The sequence below is a fragment of the Talpa occidentalis genome, unplaced genomic scaffold (genome assembly GCF_014898055.3).
Source record: "Talpa occidentalis isolate TD23 unplaced genomic scaffold, MPIMG_talOcc4v2.1 talOcc4.2, whole genome shotgun sequence".
Taxonomy (NCBI): Eukaryota; Metazoa; Chordata; class Mammalia; order Eulipotyphla; family Talpidae; genus Talpa; species Talpa occidentalis.
Genome location: NW_023602073.1, coordinates 83,042,385 through 83,060,632, shown reverse-complemented (window position 1 = coordinate 83,060,632; position 18,248 = coordinate 83,042,385). Strand labels below are relative to the sequence as shown.

The following is an 18,248-nucleotide window of genomic DNA, read 5'->3' as shown; positions in this document are numbered from 1 at the left end:
ACATGCATTTACAAACAACTGATTAATTTAAACTGCAACATGTAGTTTGCAGTTTTAAAATCACTTACATGCTCCCCAAGACATTAAAATTAAAATAGGTGCTAATAAAGAAACATTTTCCCCTTTCTAATTTATAGCAGCATACTGTCATCCAAAATCATCACATACATATATATTTTTAAACACACTATAGAAACTGGATGATCTAAAGGATATAAGAAAGAAGATAATCAGAAATAATTCAGAGTACATATTCAGAAAAAGTTAATGAGGTTAAAGAATATGCAGCTCAAAAATCAATACAGCGTCCCTTTCGTTCCCAATCTCCGTATCGGGTAGGTTCTGGGCCCCTGGGTCCACCTTTTTCTTTGGTAACAGGATTTACATCATCTGGAAATTCTGGAGAAAGAAGAAAAAAAAGCAGTCAATAGACATGGGGAAAAGATGAATATTGATTGTGAAGGGTCAATTCTGAAGAGAGGGTTGCAAATTTGCCAGTTAATAAGAAGCTAGATACAACTGACTAGGTTACTATGCAGTCTTTAAATGAACTGTAAATGTGTTTTTTTCCTGAGGTTAAGAAACCACTATAGGAAACAATTTTCATATTGAATCAACTTTATTACCTGCATTAGTGACTTAGAATTCTTAAGAGTACTCTCCAGTCCCAATCTGGAAAGTACTGCATATGAGCTTGTGGGTTAATGTAGGAGGAAAGGGGTGCAAAAAATACGGAGTATAAATTCCAATTGCCATCCCATTTCTTATCAGTAAAATGGGAACAATAATACCATCCTTACTGTCTTCAAAGTTAAAAAGGTAATGCAGCTTTCACTACCACCACTGAGTTCCCTGAATATAGGGGTTCAGCGCATTTAAGATTCCACTCCACCCTAAAACCACCACTAAGGTGGAGGAAGGCCTTACTGATGGAGGTATAATGAATGTTAATTTTGCTTTCCAAGAGATGCTAAAGGCCAACCCCACCCACAATGTAGGATTCCTGAACTACCAAAGTCCTTATACAAACACTAAGTCCATTTTTGTGTGCCTGCATTTAATGTCAACTTGGTGGAGACCCTTTGTGCTGAACACCAAATCAACCTAATTAAGATTGATGACAAGAAACTAGGAAAATGGGTAGGCCTCTGTAAAACTGACAGAATAGGGGAACCTGTAAAGTGGTTAGCTGCACTTGTGTGGCAGCTTAGGACTATGGCCAAGGATGTCACTGAGGAATACTTCAAATGCAAGAAATGAATGAAAAAACTTGACTCTTGTTCCTCAAAAAAACAACAAAGAAACTCGCACAAATAAAAAAAATACAAGGCAATGCATGTAAATGGTCTAACAGTGTCAGGTAGATAAGAAAGCTGAATTAATTTTGGCTATTAATATTGTTTCTCATTATAAGATTCTGGCTTTAGCAACTGGTTAGCTGGCAATGCCAATAATAGACATAATAGCAGTTGTTATTAATATTATGTATTCATAATAGAAATATCCATCATGAGTCAAACCCAATTCTGAGTAATTTATATACATATTAACTCAGTTTATCCTCATAAAAATCCAATCACAGAATCAGGGGCTTTATCTATCTTTACTGTGAATAAACTTTCCCTACCTCATCATCATCCTGTTTTTTTTTTTTTAATATGGAACAAAGAGAACACTATATACACAAATTACACTTTCCTTGAAATATTTTTATTATAAATTATAAACTTATTTAAAATTGTTAGTTTAAAACAATAATAGATATTTAGTCTTATATAAATACCCCTATGGAGGCTAAGGAAAGGTTTGGTTTGGTTTTGTTTTTAATGTGCAATTTGCAGTAATAAGATTGGGTGTTCTTTTATACAAAATTACATGAATTCTAATGGCTCATTCTTTTGAAATCCCAAATTAAAAGATCATTACATTAGAATTATAAAATTTGATCTCAGCCCTAACAATTATGATTTTTAAATTGTAAATGGGTTGATGAAGACCTTTGTAAGAGTAAAATCAGTCTATTAAAGAAAGCATTGTAGTTGGAGTTCATAACATCTGAGATCTTATTGAAAAAGCAGATACTGAAGTAACAGCTTCTTTAGGAATGTAGTGCAGTGAGGTTTTCATTTCTTTCTCTTCCTTATATTTCTCAATTCTGATTTGTTCTAGAAGTTTGAAGATACTGATTTTAAAAGTTTTATATATGGATTAATAAGTAGTCTTATAAACACTGGAATAGTCTCTTTTTATTTGTCTTTTCAATTTTGGTAAATCCATTATATCCTATTTTTTTTTTTTTTTTATTTTTTAATAATAAATTTTATTTTTATATTCCCCATACAATTGCAGCCCCCCCATTCTGACCCCAATCCCTCCCCTCCCACCCCCGCCCCCCTAAAAGTGTCTCTGGTTCGTAGTTTTTTGTTGATTTTGCTTTTCACTTTCTTATAGTTATTCGTTTTCCTGGTCCCTTATTTAAGTTTTCTAGATTCCTGCTATGAGTGAGACCATCCGGTATTTTTCTTTTTCTTTTTGGCTTATTTCGCTGAGCATGATCCCTTCCAGTGCCATCCATGTTGCTGCAAATTGCATGTGTTTATCTTTTTTGAATGCTGAGTAATATTCCATGGTATATATGTACCACATCTTCTTGATCCAGTCACCTATTTTTGGGCATTTGGGCTGTTTCCAAAGCTTAGCTATTGTAAACAGTGCTGCTATAAACATAGGGGTGCAGGTGTTCTTTGGAATTGATGTTTCTGTGTCCTTTGGGTAAATACCTAGGAGTGGAATTGCTGGATCATATGGAAGCTCTATGTTTAGTAGGTCCAGAAATCTCCACACAGCTCTCCACAGTGGTTGGACCAGTTTGCACTCCCACCAACAGTGCAGAAGAGTTCCTTTTTCTCCACACCCTCGCCAACATTTGTTGTTGCTAGTTTTTTTAATATGTGCCATTCTCACTGGTGTGAGATGGTATCTCATGGTAGTTTTGATTTGCATTTCCCTGATTACAAGTGATGTTGAACATTTTTTCATATGCCCGTTGGCCATTTGCATTTCCTCTTCAGAGAAGTTTCTTTTTAGCTCTTCTGCCCATTTTTTGACTGGATTCTTTTCTTTGTTGTTGTTAAGTCTCATCAGCTCTTTGCAGATTTTTGTGATCAGTCCTTTATCATTAGTGTTGGGTGCAAAAATGTTCTCCCAGTTGGTGGGGTTTCTCTTTGTTTTTGTTATTGTCTCTTTTGCTGTGCAGAAGCTCTTTAATTTGATGTAGTCCCAGCTGTTTATCTTTGCCTTCACTATCACTGCTTTGGGTAATCATCCTGTTTTTTAAAGAACTGCTTGTTTTGATTTCCTCTAAAAGACTCTCCAACAGAAGTTATGATTTTCTCCATATCTCTGGGGCTTAGTTTGGGCTGCCATAACCAAGGCTCACAGACTGGTGCTTAAACAAGAGAAATTTATTTTCTCACAATTCTGGCAGCTGGAAGTCTGTGATCAGAGTGCCAGCAACAGTGAGTTCTGGTGAGGAACTGACCTGCAGATGGCCTCTTCTTGCTATGTACTCATATGGCAGAAAGAGCAACAAACATCAAGCTCTCTGTTGTCTCTTCCTACAAACACACTAATTTCATCATGGTTCCCCACCCTCAAGACCTCATTTAAACCCTATTATCTTTCAAAGGCCCTATCTCCAAATCCCATCACACTGGGAGTTAAGGTATCAACCTGTTATTTCAGGGGACACAAATCAATTCATAGTACAACGGAGAAATAGGGTCAAGATATCCCTGTTCCTTTGCTGCGACTTCCAGTCTCTCATTCTACCACCAAATTTCCACAGCATTTCTTCTTTTGAATTCGCAGAATTCACCAGTCCAATGCTTTTCTCCCATCTTATAATAAATTCAAAGACTTGTATCTTTTTGGATGATATCAATTATTTGTTTTATAGGTGCAACTCTCTCTCCCATCAACATTAATATCAGTATCACATTAATGAATTATCATATATTGGGGCCACAGAGGTCCTCAATACTCTTATCTGGTAATATTCATCTCCACTTATGTCATTTACTTGGATATTATTATCTCTTGAATATGTTCTTTTTCCAAATCCCACAGACTTTGGCTCTTTTTTTCCACAACCTCCTACCTTTAATCTCCCATCTTCCTTATCTTTGTTTAACCTTATTTTCACTCTCATTATAACCTACAAGTTGCTGAAACATTTCATTCTAACCAGCACTACACTGGCTCATGCTCTGTCCCATCAAGAGGAAAGCAACAGTTTTCTAATTCATCTGTTTCTTGCCTCTTGAGGCTGAAATAATCTTTCTAAAAAAGAATCCCTCCTCCACATTACACTAAGTGAAAAGTCATACACAAAAGACTACACATTGCATGATTTCATTTTTATAAAATCCTAAAAGAGGCAAAATTATACTTATAGAAAAAAGATCAATGGCTGCAGGGTGATGGGGAAACCCGATTAATATAAAGAGGCAGGAGGGACTCTATGGGGAATGAACTTTTTTTACTTTGTGTTGGTTACATGACTAGAAACATTTGTTAAAATTCACTGAACTGTTTACTTAAAATGGATGGATTTTACTATATGAAAATTATATTTTAGGAAAGCTGATTGAAACAATCTATTCACATTTTAGTGCTTTTCCCTCTGTCCATTGCAGAAAGGCCACACAGACCTAGCACTTCAGGCCCTCCAAGATTGGAGCCAAATCTATCTTTCTAGTCTGGTATTTTATTAATTCTCACTTTATGTTGTGCGGCTTACTGGCTGTTTCCCAGTGTGTGTTTTTCTTTTACTGTAGCTTTCTTTTTGAAACGTTTCCCACCACTCCTTATCGCAATTCTACTGTCTCTTTAAACCCAAGCTCAAATGTTACCTCTTTTGTCTACCCTTCTCTGATCTTTTTCTGTGTATCTCTTAAGCCAATTACCACATGATGTTCCGGTCAGAGTGATTTATGTATTTTATTTATGTATTTTCTTTTCTTATTTATTTTTGCATTAAATAGGGTACCTAGCTGCAAACACTCTTCCTTAAATATCTAATAATGAAATCTATTCTCTAGAAAGGGACAACGAATACATTTTTCTTAGAATGGTCTAGCTTGCCTGGCACCATTGTTGAAAAAACCATCCTTTGCCCCACTGAATTGTCTCATCATGCCTATTAAAAATCAAATGAGCATGCTGTATGCCAGGGTTTACTTCTGGGATTGCTATTTTTGTGTGTGATGTTTTTTCAAAAATTTTCAAATTTACTTTCTCATAGACAAACAAAATAATTCCTCCTTGACTTGATACTGACTTTATATGCAATTCATGCAAGATAATTCAGTCATAATGTTTTATTTTACTATGAAATATTTCAAAGAGTACATGCTTTTTCTCTTTCATGTGTATTTTCAGAAGCAGTATTATCTATAGTCTTTTTCTTCCCTTCATTTTTATTATTTTTTTAAATATTTATTTATTTATGCATTCAAGAGCTGGGGTACAGGCCAGAGATGCAGGGGGTGAGAGGATTCATCAGAGATAGGGTGGAGAACAGAACAGTCAGGTTGACCGAAGTAAATTGCTGAGGGGAGCAGTGGGCGAGACATGAAAGGTTTGCTGCGCCACGTGGGTTGCTCCCTGGCCAGCTGGGGATCGAACTCCTGCTGCAGAGGCTGTGGATTGCTTCATAGTGTGGTGCTTTAACCCCTTGCGCCACCAGGGAGGCCCTTTTCCCCATTATTTTTTTAAAAAAATATTTTATTAAAGTTACACTGCAGGGCCTCTCCGGTGGCACAGGCAGCTGAGCGACGCACTGTGAAGCTGTTTGCAGCCTCTGCAGCATGGATTAAATCCCACCCGGCCCACGAGAATCCCACATGGTTCAGCAGAGCTCTCCTGTCTCGCCCGCTGCTGCCCTCAGCAGTGTGTTTCATCAGTCTGCCTGTTCTATTCCCCGCTCTGTCTCTGGTGAATTCTCTCACCCTCCCACCCATCTGGCCTGTACCCCAGCTCTTGTATAAATAAAATAAATCTTTAAAAAAAATCCTAATTAAAAAAATAGTTACATTGCATAGTTTTATAACTTTCAGGTGTGCAGCATTATAAATCAACATCTGTATATACTACATTGTGTGATGTTTTAAGGAAATATTTCCTCTTAGATTTTTATACTTTGCTAAAGCCACCAGAGAATAATTTTATCTTTAGATGAGGAAACTTTAAAAAGTCTCCATCTTCATAGCTGATTGATTTATCAGATTAGATAGGATAAAGTGCTATAAATTAAAATGTTTAATTGAGCAAAAAACAAAAAAGCTTTTATATTTTAGAAAGAGTTCCAGCACAGGTCTCTATATCTTCTACTAATACCTTCTTACCTAGGATGACGGGTTAATTCTCACATGCCTGGACAGTCAGGGCAGTACTGTAAGGTCTCAAAGTGGTAAGCTTATTTACACTTATGCTATCTAAAATTTTATTTTTTTAATAGCTAACACTTACATGTTCCGTAAATCAAAGTTACAAGAGTTTAAAGTGAAAAAGTAGTACTTAAATAAGGAACTGTAAGACATAAACCAATATTTGTACATCCTGAATGCAAAATATTTAGTTTATCACCCCACCTTGCTCAGTAAACTTCTTTATTTTCTTATCTTCCCTTCCTTTTCCCCCAAAGATGTGGTTACAGTGAGAACAATCACCTTCATATGTGATCCACTCACTGGCTTCTTTGATAGACTCCGCTGTGGACACCTGATCCAAGATTGGTCAAGTAGAACTCTTCTAAGGAATCTGGAATTAAGACTAAGAAATTTTTAGTCTGACTGCTTTTTTAAACTGCTAGAGGAGTTACTTTTTTGCCCAGTGGACTGAGAAAGCAATTTGGAGACAAAGACCTATGAAGAGATGTGTTCAGAAAAAACAAAAGGCAGAATATCCTGATTTTCATAGTGTGTAGACCCCCATACCAGTCTTTTTCCAAAGCCAAGAAGTATCACTGCCCTGGCACCTTACTGGTACCTTGTACCCTAATAACCCTACCTTCTGCCTCAGTTTGCTCAAATGGGTTTCTGGTATTTGAATCAAAGCAAGAATCAATTCACATATTTTTCCCATGTGAATAGTGGAGTATAAAAAACAAAACAATCAATTACTGCCAGCGGTTTGCAAATAGTTTTCTTTTTTAAACCCATACATATTGATGGTCAATATAATAATTCTATTCACTGCTGAAGTATGCTTCATTATTGTTAATAAAATAATTACAGCCAATAACAGGTTTCATTTGCTTTTTTTTCCTCAATAACTAAAACATTTTGATACTTCAAAAATTAAAAGAGGAGCTTTATTATACTCACTTGTCAGTGGTTCCTTCTCTAAATTGGAATCTTCTGGGGCATCAAAACGACCTACTGGTAACTTTGGCTTCTTAAGGGATTGTTTGACAGGTTCAGACATCCCTCCTTGAGAACTTGCTTTTCTCAGAGAATGACACACATGGGGTGATCCTAGCAGAGAGGACAGTGAACAAACAGGAATCATTCATTTCTTCTACTTTAAAAATTTAATAATTTAGCCTATTTTTAGTTTACACATTCACATTTCATCAAAGTTTCATCACAGTTCATCAAAAAGTACAACAAAAGGACATACAGTAAAAATTCTTTCCTCTTGTTCCGAGTTTTCAGTCATTTCCTTTTCTTGGAGACAACTGGTTTTATCAGTTTGAAAAGAAGAGCTCTGAAATAAGTTAACCACTATCAAAATTATAAAAACATATATATAAAATATTAATTACTGTCTGATGCAATGCCAAAAATACTAGGAATCAGATAATTAAGAATAACTAAATAGTATGAAGTTTTCAGTGACAATATTTAGTATCAATATTTCTGGAAGTCACAAGGGACTGTATTCTTTTTTTTTTTTAAGATTTATTTTTTATTTATACAAGCACTGGGTACAGTCAGAAGCGTGGGAGGGTGAGAGAATTCACCAGAGCCAGAGCAGGGAACAGAACAGGCAGACTGATAAAATACACTGCTGAGGGGAGCAGCGGGCGGCAGGAGAGGTCTGTGTGCCATGTGGGACCCTCACCTGGCGGCCAGGGATCGAACCAGCACTGCAGAGGCTGCGGGCAGCTTTGCAACCCAGTGCTCAACCGCTGTGCCACTGGGGAGGCCCAAGGGACTGTATTCTTATATTGATATTCTAATCATAGTCCACTTTTCTTGCCAACTAAACATTTAAAAAATGTAACTGGGCATCTCCAATGTATAAATGAGATGACTTTTTCTCTAGCTTATAAAAAGAAAGCTAAACCAACCCCTGGTTGAGATAATATTCAACAAGGGCAAAACCACTGTGGAAAAAAAAAAAAATGAGTTCAGGATTGGGAACTTCCTACAGGAATGGTTTCAGAGGCAGAAAGAGCTAGGTACCAGTTCCAGCTATTCCATGGTGGCAAGCAGAATAATGATCAAAGATCAGAATCTAATAACCAGAACCTATGAATAGGTTACAGTGCATAAAAGAAATCGGGTAACAGGTGGGCTTAAGGTTGCTAATCAGATGACCTGCAACTAGCGAGATTATTTTAGATTATCTAAGTGGGTATACTGTTATCACATGAATTCTTCAAAGGGGAAGAGAGAACCAGTGAGAGGTAGTGCGAGACAGATTTGACTGATACTAGCAAAAGGTCAATGAGTCGAGGAAGATGAAGTTGAAAGAGGAAGGAAACAAGATTCTCCCCTAGAGCCTTTAGAAGGAACACAGTTCTTCTAACACCTTGATTTTGGCCCTGAGAGATCCATTTCAGACCTGGAAACTCTAAAACCGTAAGATGTTTTGCATCTTACAAGTTTGAGGCAATTTATTATAGCAGCAATAGGCAACTAATACAAATATTAACTAGTTGTTTGACATTTGTGAAGCATTATATATAATTAGGATATTAATATAGGTATTTTAATCATATTCTAGACTTCATCACTATGTCACCCTACCCCATAATAATATATAATTTAAAATTATAATTATACATATATACACACACACAAATTTTGCTTGTACATCTACATGTGCTTCTGTGTATACATACATACCCTCCACACTCAACTTGGAATTTACATAAGATTTGGTTGTGAGGTTAGCAAAGTTAGCATTACAGCCAAATTGCTTTAACAATGTCAAAACAGCACATCAGGATGTTCATTTGCATATCTACTGCATATTACTCAGTAAATTGTTGAATGAGTGCTCAAATGGAATTGGAAACTGTCTCCCACAGACCCAAGAGCCCACAAAATATCAGGATTAAAAACAGATAAATACATAATTGAGTATTTTAATAAAGCTATGACAATGATATATAGAATTAATATAGTTTTCTTTCTTCTATATGCTCATTATATAAAACACTTCCTATTTATGGTACTAATTGCCTGAGGAAAGTTAGCACACAACTTCAAGTAAAATTAAAAAAAAACAAAAAACAACACATTTAGGCATGAACTAAAATGAAGATCCTCCAACATCAAAGGAAGATCTAAAAAGCAGCCAGAAAAAAACAGATTATTGATAAAAGAACAAAAGTTGGACAGGCAGATGACCTTGCAAATAGCTATAATGAAGTCAGAAGACAGAATTATGAGAAAATGATACTCATTGAAACCATCTTTCAAAAATAAGAAATGTTAGTTTTCCAGATTAGAAATGGGAAACTTGACCATAAGACTTTATCAAATGAAATTCTAAAGAATGGACTCTAAGTAAGTGATGCCAAAAGTGGGAGATAAGAAGGTATAGAGAGAAAATAAAGAAGGTATAGAGAGAAAATACCATATATTGATGGTATAAAACAATGGTAACACTGATTTATGGAGTTAACAAACTACAATCTTACCCAACACACATGAAAACACACACATACACACCCCTAAAAGACTGAGTAACAAAGGCAGAGAATGAGTGAATGCAAAGACACTTTTTTTTTTTTAATAATAAATTTTATTTTTATATTCCCCCATACAATTGCAAACGCCCCATTCTGACCCCAATCCTTCCCCTCCCGCCCCCCAACCCCCAAAAAGTGTCTCTGGTTCATAGTTTTTTGTTGATTTTGATTTTCACTTTCTTATATTCATTTTCCTGGTCCCTTATTTAAGTTTTCTAGATTCCTGCTATGAGTGAGACCATCCAGTATTTTTCTTTTTCATTTTGGCTTATTTCGCTGAGCATGATCCCTTCCAGCGCCATCCATGTTGCTGCAAATTGCATGTGTTTATCTTTTTTGAATGCTGAGTAATATTCCATGGTATATATGTACCACATCTTCTTGATCCAGTCCTCTATTTTTGGGCATTTGGGTTGTTTCCAAAGCTTAGCTATTGTAAACAGTGCTGCTATAAACATAGGGGTGCAGGTGCTCTTTGGAATTGATGTTTCTGTGTCCTTTGGGTAAATACCTAGCAGTGGAATTGCTGGATCATATGGAAGCTCTACCACACAGCTCTCCATAGTGGTTGGACCAGTTTGCACTCCCACCAACAGTGCAGAAGAGTTCCTTTTTCTCCACACCCTCGCCAACATTTGTTGTTGCTGTTTTTTTAATATGTGCCATTCTCACTGGTGTGAGATGGTATCTCATGGTAGTTTTGATTTGCATTTCCCTGATGGCAAGTGATGTTGAACATTTTTTCATATGCCTGTTGGCCATTTGCATTTCCTCTTCAGAGAAGTTTCTTTTTAGCTCTTCTGCCCATTTTTTGACTGGATTATTTTCTTTGTTGTTGCTGAGTCTCATCAGCTCTTTGCAGATTTTTGTGATCAGTCCTTTATCATTAGTGTTGGGTGCAAAAATGTTCTCCCAGTTGGTGGGGTTTCTCTTTGTTTTTGTTATTGTCTCTTTTGCTGTGCAGAAGCTCTTTAATTTGATGTAGTCCCAGCTGTTTATCTTTGCCTTCACTATCACTGCTTTGGGTGATGTGTCTGTAAAGATGTCTTGCAAAGACACTTTTAAGCTGTGTACTATTTATTGTTTTTCTTTTTAAAATTTATTTATTTATTTATATAAGCACTGGGTACAGTCAGAAGCACGGGAGGGTGAGAGAATTCTCCAGAGCCAGAGCAGGGAGCAGAACAGACAGACTGACAAAACACACTGCTGAGGGGAGCAGCATGCGGGGCAGGAGAGGTCTGTCACGCCATGTGGGACTCTCACCCAGCGGCCGGAGATCGAAACCGCGCTGCAGAGGCTGCGCAGCCCAGCGCTCAACTGCTGTGCCACCAGGGGAGGCCCTAAGCTGTGTACTATTTAGGGGAGGGTAATGATATTCATTAATTTTAGGCTTCCTTAAGTATGCTTTGGATTTCAAGGGTAAAAAAAATAAAAGACAACGTGTATCTTATGAATCACCAGCACTTAAAAAAAGGAAAACATTTAATGTAAACAAAGCATGACAAATAGAAGATACAAAAATAATATGGTAGGAAAAGTCAATTATAGCAGTAATTTTAATAATTATAAATGCACTGAACACTCCAATGAAAAGGTATAGACTTTCAGAGTACAAAAAAAAAATACAAAGTCCAGCCAATTATTATGGATTGAAGGTTTGTTTGCCCCCAATATTCATGTTGGAATTCTAACCCCTAATGTGATAATATTGGGAGGTGTGGCCACTGGGAGGTAATCAGGTCATGGGAGTGGAGTCCTTATGAAGGGTTAAGTGCCTTTCTAAGAAAAGAAGTTAGCTTGCTCTGGCCTTCTGTTTTCTACCTCTTGAGGATACAATAAGACAGTCATCAGCAAATCAGGAAGCAGACTGGCACCTTGATATTGAACTTCTTAACCTCCTAACTTCCAGGACTCTGAGAAATAAATATTTGACATTTAAGCTACCAGCTCAATTTATTTTGGCAGCCTGGACTAAGACATGTAAGATGTACCACTTTCATGATTTTTTTCTTAAAAGGAGACTCACAGACAACGGAACAAAACAAAACAAAACACTAAGGAAAGGACACAAGTAAAATACATAAAAATGACAGGATCAATCCAAAGTTGATTCTCTTAAGAGACTCAAACTATTTGTGAAGTCCTTGCTAATGCTAATAACAACAACAGAAGGCAACATAAATAATATGAGGAAAGAGTACATAGTTTTATAGAGAGCAGAAATGGGGGTGGGGTAAACCCCAACAACTCAGGAACTTTATACTTATATTCTATAAGTATACAAAATGAGTAATTTTCTAGAAAAAATTTACTCCTCAAAACTGACTTAAGACCTAAAAAAAGAAGAAAAAAACCTGTTCTATACTACGATAATCATTACAGAAATTAGACAGGTAATTTTAAATCTTCCCTTAAAGAAAAGAGCAGATTTAGATAGTTTTACAGGTGAGTTGTACCAAACACTTAAGGAATGAATCATTTCAATATAACAATGAAGGGGACAAGATGAAAAGATATTATTCAAATTCATTTCATGAGGCTAGGTTAACTAATTCTAAATTAATTAAAAACTTTACTGGAAATTGTAAGAAAATTAAACCAGCTACTAGACAAACTAAGTATATCAAATCCAACATTATATCACAAAAATATAAATACCATGATCAATTTGTATATTTTCTAGGAATACAAGAGTGATTCAGCACTAGGAAAAATGTGTAATTCACAAACTCACCAGATTAAAGGAGATAATGATATAATTATTCCAAGATGAAGAAAAAAAGAATTCAGTAAAATTTGAGATTTATTGAGTCTAAGAAAAAAGACAAATGCATAAAGAAACCAAGACCCTTTTAGAAATAGCAGGAACCTTCCTTAATCTGATAAAGGACACATCTACAGCTAATATCACACTTATAAAGGGAATCCATTCCCTTTATAATCACAATATACAATTATGTCTGCTACCACCACTTCAGATAACATGATACTGGAAAATAAGAGCAAAGATAGAACAACCAGAGAAAAGAAAAAGAATTAAGATTTGAAAGAGAGAAACTATGTTTTTGTTATTTGCAGATGATTGTTTACCTTGCAACAACCCTGCCCAAATCTGCAAATAAGTTAATAAAGCAATTTAGCTAGCTTACTGGATACAAAATCAATAAATAAGTCAACTGTGTTTTTATATATAAGCAAAAATAAGAAAATGATAATTAGAAAAATATCAAACAGTATTAATCAAAAATCTCAAGAGGAACTTTGGGTGCACTTAACCCAACTAAAAACCAAGATTTATTACAAAGATGTAGTTATTAAAACCTGTGGTATCAACATAGGAGTTGACAAATAGATCAGCTGATCTGAAAAGAAATAAGCCTACACATAACGAATATGTAAACTTGATTCATAATAGCTGTCATTACATCAGTGGGGGAAAAAGTACAATACACAGACCTGGGACAACTGGTTAATGATAAGGAAAAAAAAAATGAAACTCATACTACACATGAAAATCAATTTCTGATAACATAAAGCCTTAAATACAAAAAGGAAAGCCATAGAACTTTGATAAGAAAATCAAGGACATCTATGTTTTTAAGGTAGGCAAAGTTTTCTTAGGACCACAAAGCACTGACCATAAACAAAAGGATCAAGACAAAATTACAACAAAACTCTGAATTATCTGTTCATCAAAAGGCATCTTTCTTCAGAAGCTGTGTGATTGTACATGCAGATACATTATTCTATTCTACTGTTGGAATTTTTTTTAAAAGATTTTATTTATTTATTTAGTAGAAGAAATGGGGTGTAGGTCAGAGGTGCAGGGGGTGAGAGGACTCACCAGAGACAGAGTGGGGAGCAGAACAGGTAGATCTATTGAGATACACTGCTGAGGGGAGCAATAGGCAAGACAGGAGAGGTCTGCTGGGCCATGTGGCTCAGCAACCAGGCAAACTCCTGCTATAGTGGCTGGCAACAGTTTGATAGAGCAGTGTCTTTAACCCCTGCGCCAGGGAGGGCCAGGAATTTTTTTTTAAAGACTCCATATGAGTGACAAAAACAGCCCACAAATGGAGATATTTGCCACTTAGATAACTAAAAAAAGACTTAGTAGTCAAATACATAGTAATATAAACAAATTTTTGACAAGGGTGACAGGAACACATGATGGGGAAAGGACAGTCTCTTCAATAGATGGTGTTGGGAAAACTATATATCCATATGCAAAAGAAAGAAACTAGAACTGACCTTATACCACTATATCCATATAAACTTGTGTATATGAATTTATATGTAAAAAGACAATCCATTAAGAAAATGAAGAGCTATTTCAATAAAGTAATATTTAAAAAGATAATTTAATAAGAGAAAAACTAAATCACATTAAGTCACTAACTCACTTATAGGCAGACAAAAATAAAATTTTCTGACAATATTGAATGCTGACATGTAAGTGGAGTGACAAGAACTGTAAGATATTGCTGACAGAAGTATAAATTGGCTGTAGGAACAGGTTATTTACAACTTGGTATCAGATTGTAAAATTCAACAGGCCCATACAGTATGCTCCAAAAATTCATTCATTACACATGAGTTCTTACAAATAGACAAAAATGCATAGCAGCCAATCCCGGCTTTTACATAAATACCAAAATGTTCACTGGGAGAATGGAAAATCTATGATATAACCACACAGTTGAAAGCATAACTACAACCTCACACACAGATATGGCTCAATAGCAAAACATAGTTTTAGCTGAAAAAAGCAAATAAATACAAATTGTATGAAGGCTATTCTATAGAGAAAACAAAACTTGCAAAGTTGGACAACAGCATCAGGACACAGCACTCAAGGAGCTACCTGGCAATGGAAATGTTAGTGGTCAGGCTAACGGGCACCCAGGGAACCCCAAACCTTGCATGCTCTAAATAGGTTCTGCCATCTCCTGCATAAAGACAAAGCACACCAGCAGTGTTTAAGACTTTTTTTTTTTTTTTTTTAAGATTTATTTATTTATTTATACCAGCACTGGGTACAGTCAGAAGCGTGGGAGGGTGAGAGGATTCACCAGAGCCAAGGTGGGAAACAGAACAGGCAGACGGGCGAAGTACATTGCTGAGGGGAGCAGCCGGTGTGGCAGGAGATGTCTGCCTCGCCATGTGGGACCCTCCCCGGTGGCTGGGGATTGAATCAGCGCTGCAGAGGCTGCGGGCAGCTTCGCAGCCCAGCGCTCAACTGCTGCGCCACCAGGGGAGGCCCCAGTGCTTAAGACTTTTAATAGAAAAGACTTTTAATAGAATTAGTGTGCAATAATGACAAAGGAGAAAGGGTATAGTTTTCCAATGAAGTACCCGAAGTAACCCATCCCCTCATGGGAAAATGCCCAAACAGGGTTGGCCAAAGGGTGGCTCCTGAGGTCCAAAAGTTTGCCATAGTCTAAGGCACCATCTGGTAGGGAACCAGAGGAAAGGGGCAGAAGGAGCCAGGGAAGCCTGGAAGGAAAAAGCAAATTGAAAATACAAGTCAAGATAAAGGCTGCCATTGTCAGCCTCCCCACAGGTATCTCGCTCACTTCTCTTTCAAGTGTCTCCTCTCTGTCCCCCAAGTCCCTAGTACAAGTCCAAGGCCCAGAAGCATGAAGCATCTTCACATGTCTCTCTGCTCCACATGCCTCCACCAAGTTTCCTCCCCAAGTCCTCCCTGCCTTCCTTTTTAGCTTCCTCCCCACCCTTCACTGGATGGGGTGGGGAACATGGTACCTCTCCTTTTTAGATTACACTGTTACAGAAATATTCTGTCCATTAAATTGGAGAATGAGTTCATAAATGTTGCTTCATAACTTACACCTTTGTTATCAAATATTTCATTCTTAAGTTTTTAATACTAGTGAAAAAGGGAAGATAAATTATACAACAAAATTTTAAACAGCATTTACCTTGGAGTTTGGACAACTAAGGGCTTTCACTTTTTATTATTCATTTCTAAATCATTAAGTTTTTTTTTACCATTAATAATAGGCTTATGTTGGGGGGAGAGGAGGGTAATGGCTACAGAATGATGAACAAACCACACAAAAATCTGGGGCCAGTTATTAGAAGGGCAGTAATTCAGTTTTCAATTTACACACATAATTTCTCCAGGATGACCTACATTAAAACTGTTCGGCACATTCTGCAGTTAAAGTCTGTAATACACTCAGAAAGTCGTCCAACAAAAAAGGATTGAAATTTTTTTTACTGAAAGCACGCACACTTTCTCTGCATTAACAACTTTCGGCTTCACCTAATTTTTAATACTTATTTGCCTCTGGTTCATGTCCACCCGCTTTCAATTTCTTTTACACTGTAAACTGTCACAAATTCTTTTTGCTGCAAATAAACAAATGAGTTACTCTCATCCCCAAAGGCTCTTTTCTTTTTTTCTTTCCCTATGAGCACCAGGAGCAAGTGCACCCGGCCAGTTCCTGGCACACACTCCAGAGAACGCCTGCGGCGCTTCGAGGCCCGAGCAGCGCCCGCACGGAAGCAGAAATCCCAGTTGGAAGGGTTTTGGGGATCTTCAATTGGTAACCCACCTGGAGGTCCCGGGCTGCGAAGGGACAAGCCCCGGGCCACGGCGCGGAAGGCTGAGCCCAAACCGAGCGCGCAGCTCGGCCAAACGCGCGCCCGCGGGCGCTGGGCACACGGGCCCCTCCCCGGCGCTTCTCAGAGCGCCCGGGCCTCCAACCCCCGTCCGCGGTTGACCCAACGCCCCGCGCCTTACTTGCCACTCTCCACGCTTCGGCCGGGACGAGGCCCAACAGCCGAGAAAGCCGAGACAGGGTCATGGCGGCGACACCCGCAGGGTCTGCTTGGGGCCTAGGCCCGGGAGGAGCCGCCCGCGGCGTCCCCGGCGCGCCCCGCGGTAGGGGCGGGGCCTGCGCGTGACCGGGCGGGGCCTCGGCGGGCGGGCGGGGCGTCACGCCTCCGAAACCCGCTGGGAATCCGTGCGCTGGTCCCGGCTGTCTAAGAAAATGAGGGGCAGGAGTGGCTTAAACCTTCTCGCCAAGAACAACTCTACTCTGATCCTCAAACCCAAAGTCATTACTGAAGTTGAATAAGGGAAAAATTCTATTTATTCCTCTCAGTCCAAGGCGAAAAGTCTCCTGGAAGATGCGTTTCATAGTACAAAAATTGAGCACCCTTTCTCCTTTGCAAGAATAGTAAGCCTTCCCCGCCACCCCAGTTCTTTTATTACAAAAACTTTTTTTTTCAGTGACTTCCTCATTCATCAGTTTTGATTCCTTGACCAGATGACCTGAAAGACGCTATTTTTGTATGAAGCGCAGAGCCAGAGAAAGCTCTTCAAGCAGCTCTGCCAAAACAGTTCTTAAACTCCAATAGCTTCAATGTGTTCAGCACATATATGGCAGATCAGGAGGTTTTTATATAACTTATAGATGTCTTTCCAGAGAAGTGGAAATTCCTAGAATTGTCTTTTTTAAAAAATATGAAACCTTTTCAAGAAATGTTCTGGCCTAGCTCTTGGATTCTGGGCATGCCTGACTATGTGACATCACGAAACTCAATCTCAATTTCTCATCATGAAAGCAGGAGTAATATCGTCCACTTCGAGAAGGAGTCTTTTCACTAAAATCAAGCTGCAGTACAGTGCAGAGCCAGAGCCAAAACCCAAGCAATTACTTTAGCAGGTAACTCACACACATACTTTTGGCCCTTAGCTCCTATCAATAGCTTAATGATGAGTTCCTTATGACCAAATGACTATTGCCAATAGTTTGATTTATAAACTATTTGACCAACCTTATTGTAGAAGGGTTCTTCATCAGAACAAACTTACTCTTTTATCTATGCTGTCCAGCATATTAAATATAATTTTTTGTGACTTGAAACAATAAGCATTTATCCTTTCACAGTTTTTGTGGGTTAGGAATTCAGGATCCAGGGTGCATCAGACTGTAGGTCTTATATGAGACTGTAATCAAGCTGTTATGGATGCACATCTAGGGGAGGATGGACTTCTAAGCTCACCAACATGATTAGAGACAGGATGTCGTTCCTTAGGGGTTTTGAAATGGAGTACTCCCTAAGTTTCTTGCTATGTGATGTTCCCTAAAGGTCATGTCGTAACTTGGCACCTAGTTTTCCACAGAAACAAATGAGAGAACAAGAGAGACTGATCAAGGTGGAAACCAGTCTCTTTATAATATCAGAAGCGACATTCTATTACTTTTGCTGTATTGTCATTAGAAAT

At 37.8% G+C, this 18,248-nt stretch overlaps 1 protein-coding gene and 1 pseudogene across 1 annotated transcript; one reads left to right on the top strand and one right to left on the bottom strand.

Annotated features, from left to right (window-relative positions):
- Nucleotides 1-164: 164 nt before the first annotated feature.
- SDHAF4 (succinate dehydrogenase complex assembly factor 4) lies at nt 165-16,885 on the bottom strand. The gene is made up of 3 exons (XM_037519940.1): nt 16,758-16,885; nt 7,389-7,538; nt 165-399 (listed from the first exon to the last, which is right to left on the bottom strand). Exons 1-3 carry the CDS (start codon nt 16,819-16,821, stop codon nt 290-292), a joined length of 324 nt encoding a protein of 107 aa, XP_037375837.1. The 5' UTR covers nt 16,822-16,885; the 3' UTR covers nt 165-289.
- LOC119253110 (40S ribosomal protein S12-like) lies at nt 689-1,269 on the top strand (annotated as a pseudogene).
- Nucleotides 16,886-18,248: the final 1,363 nt, after the last annotated feature.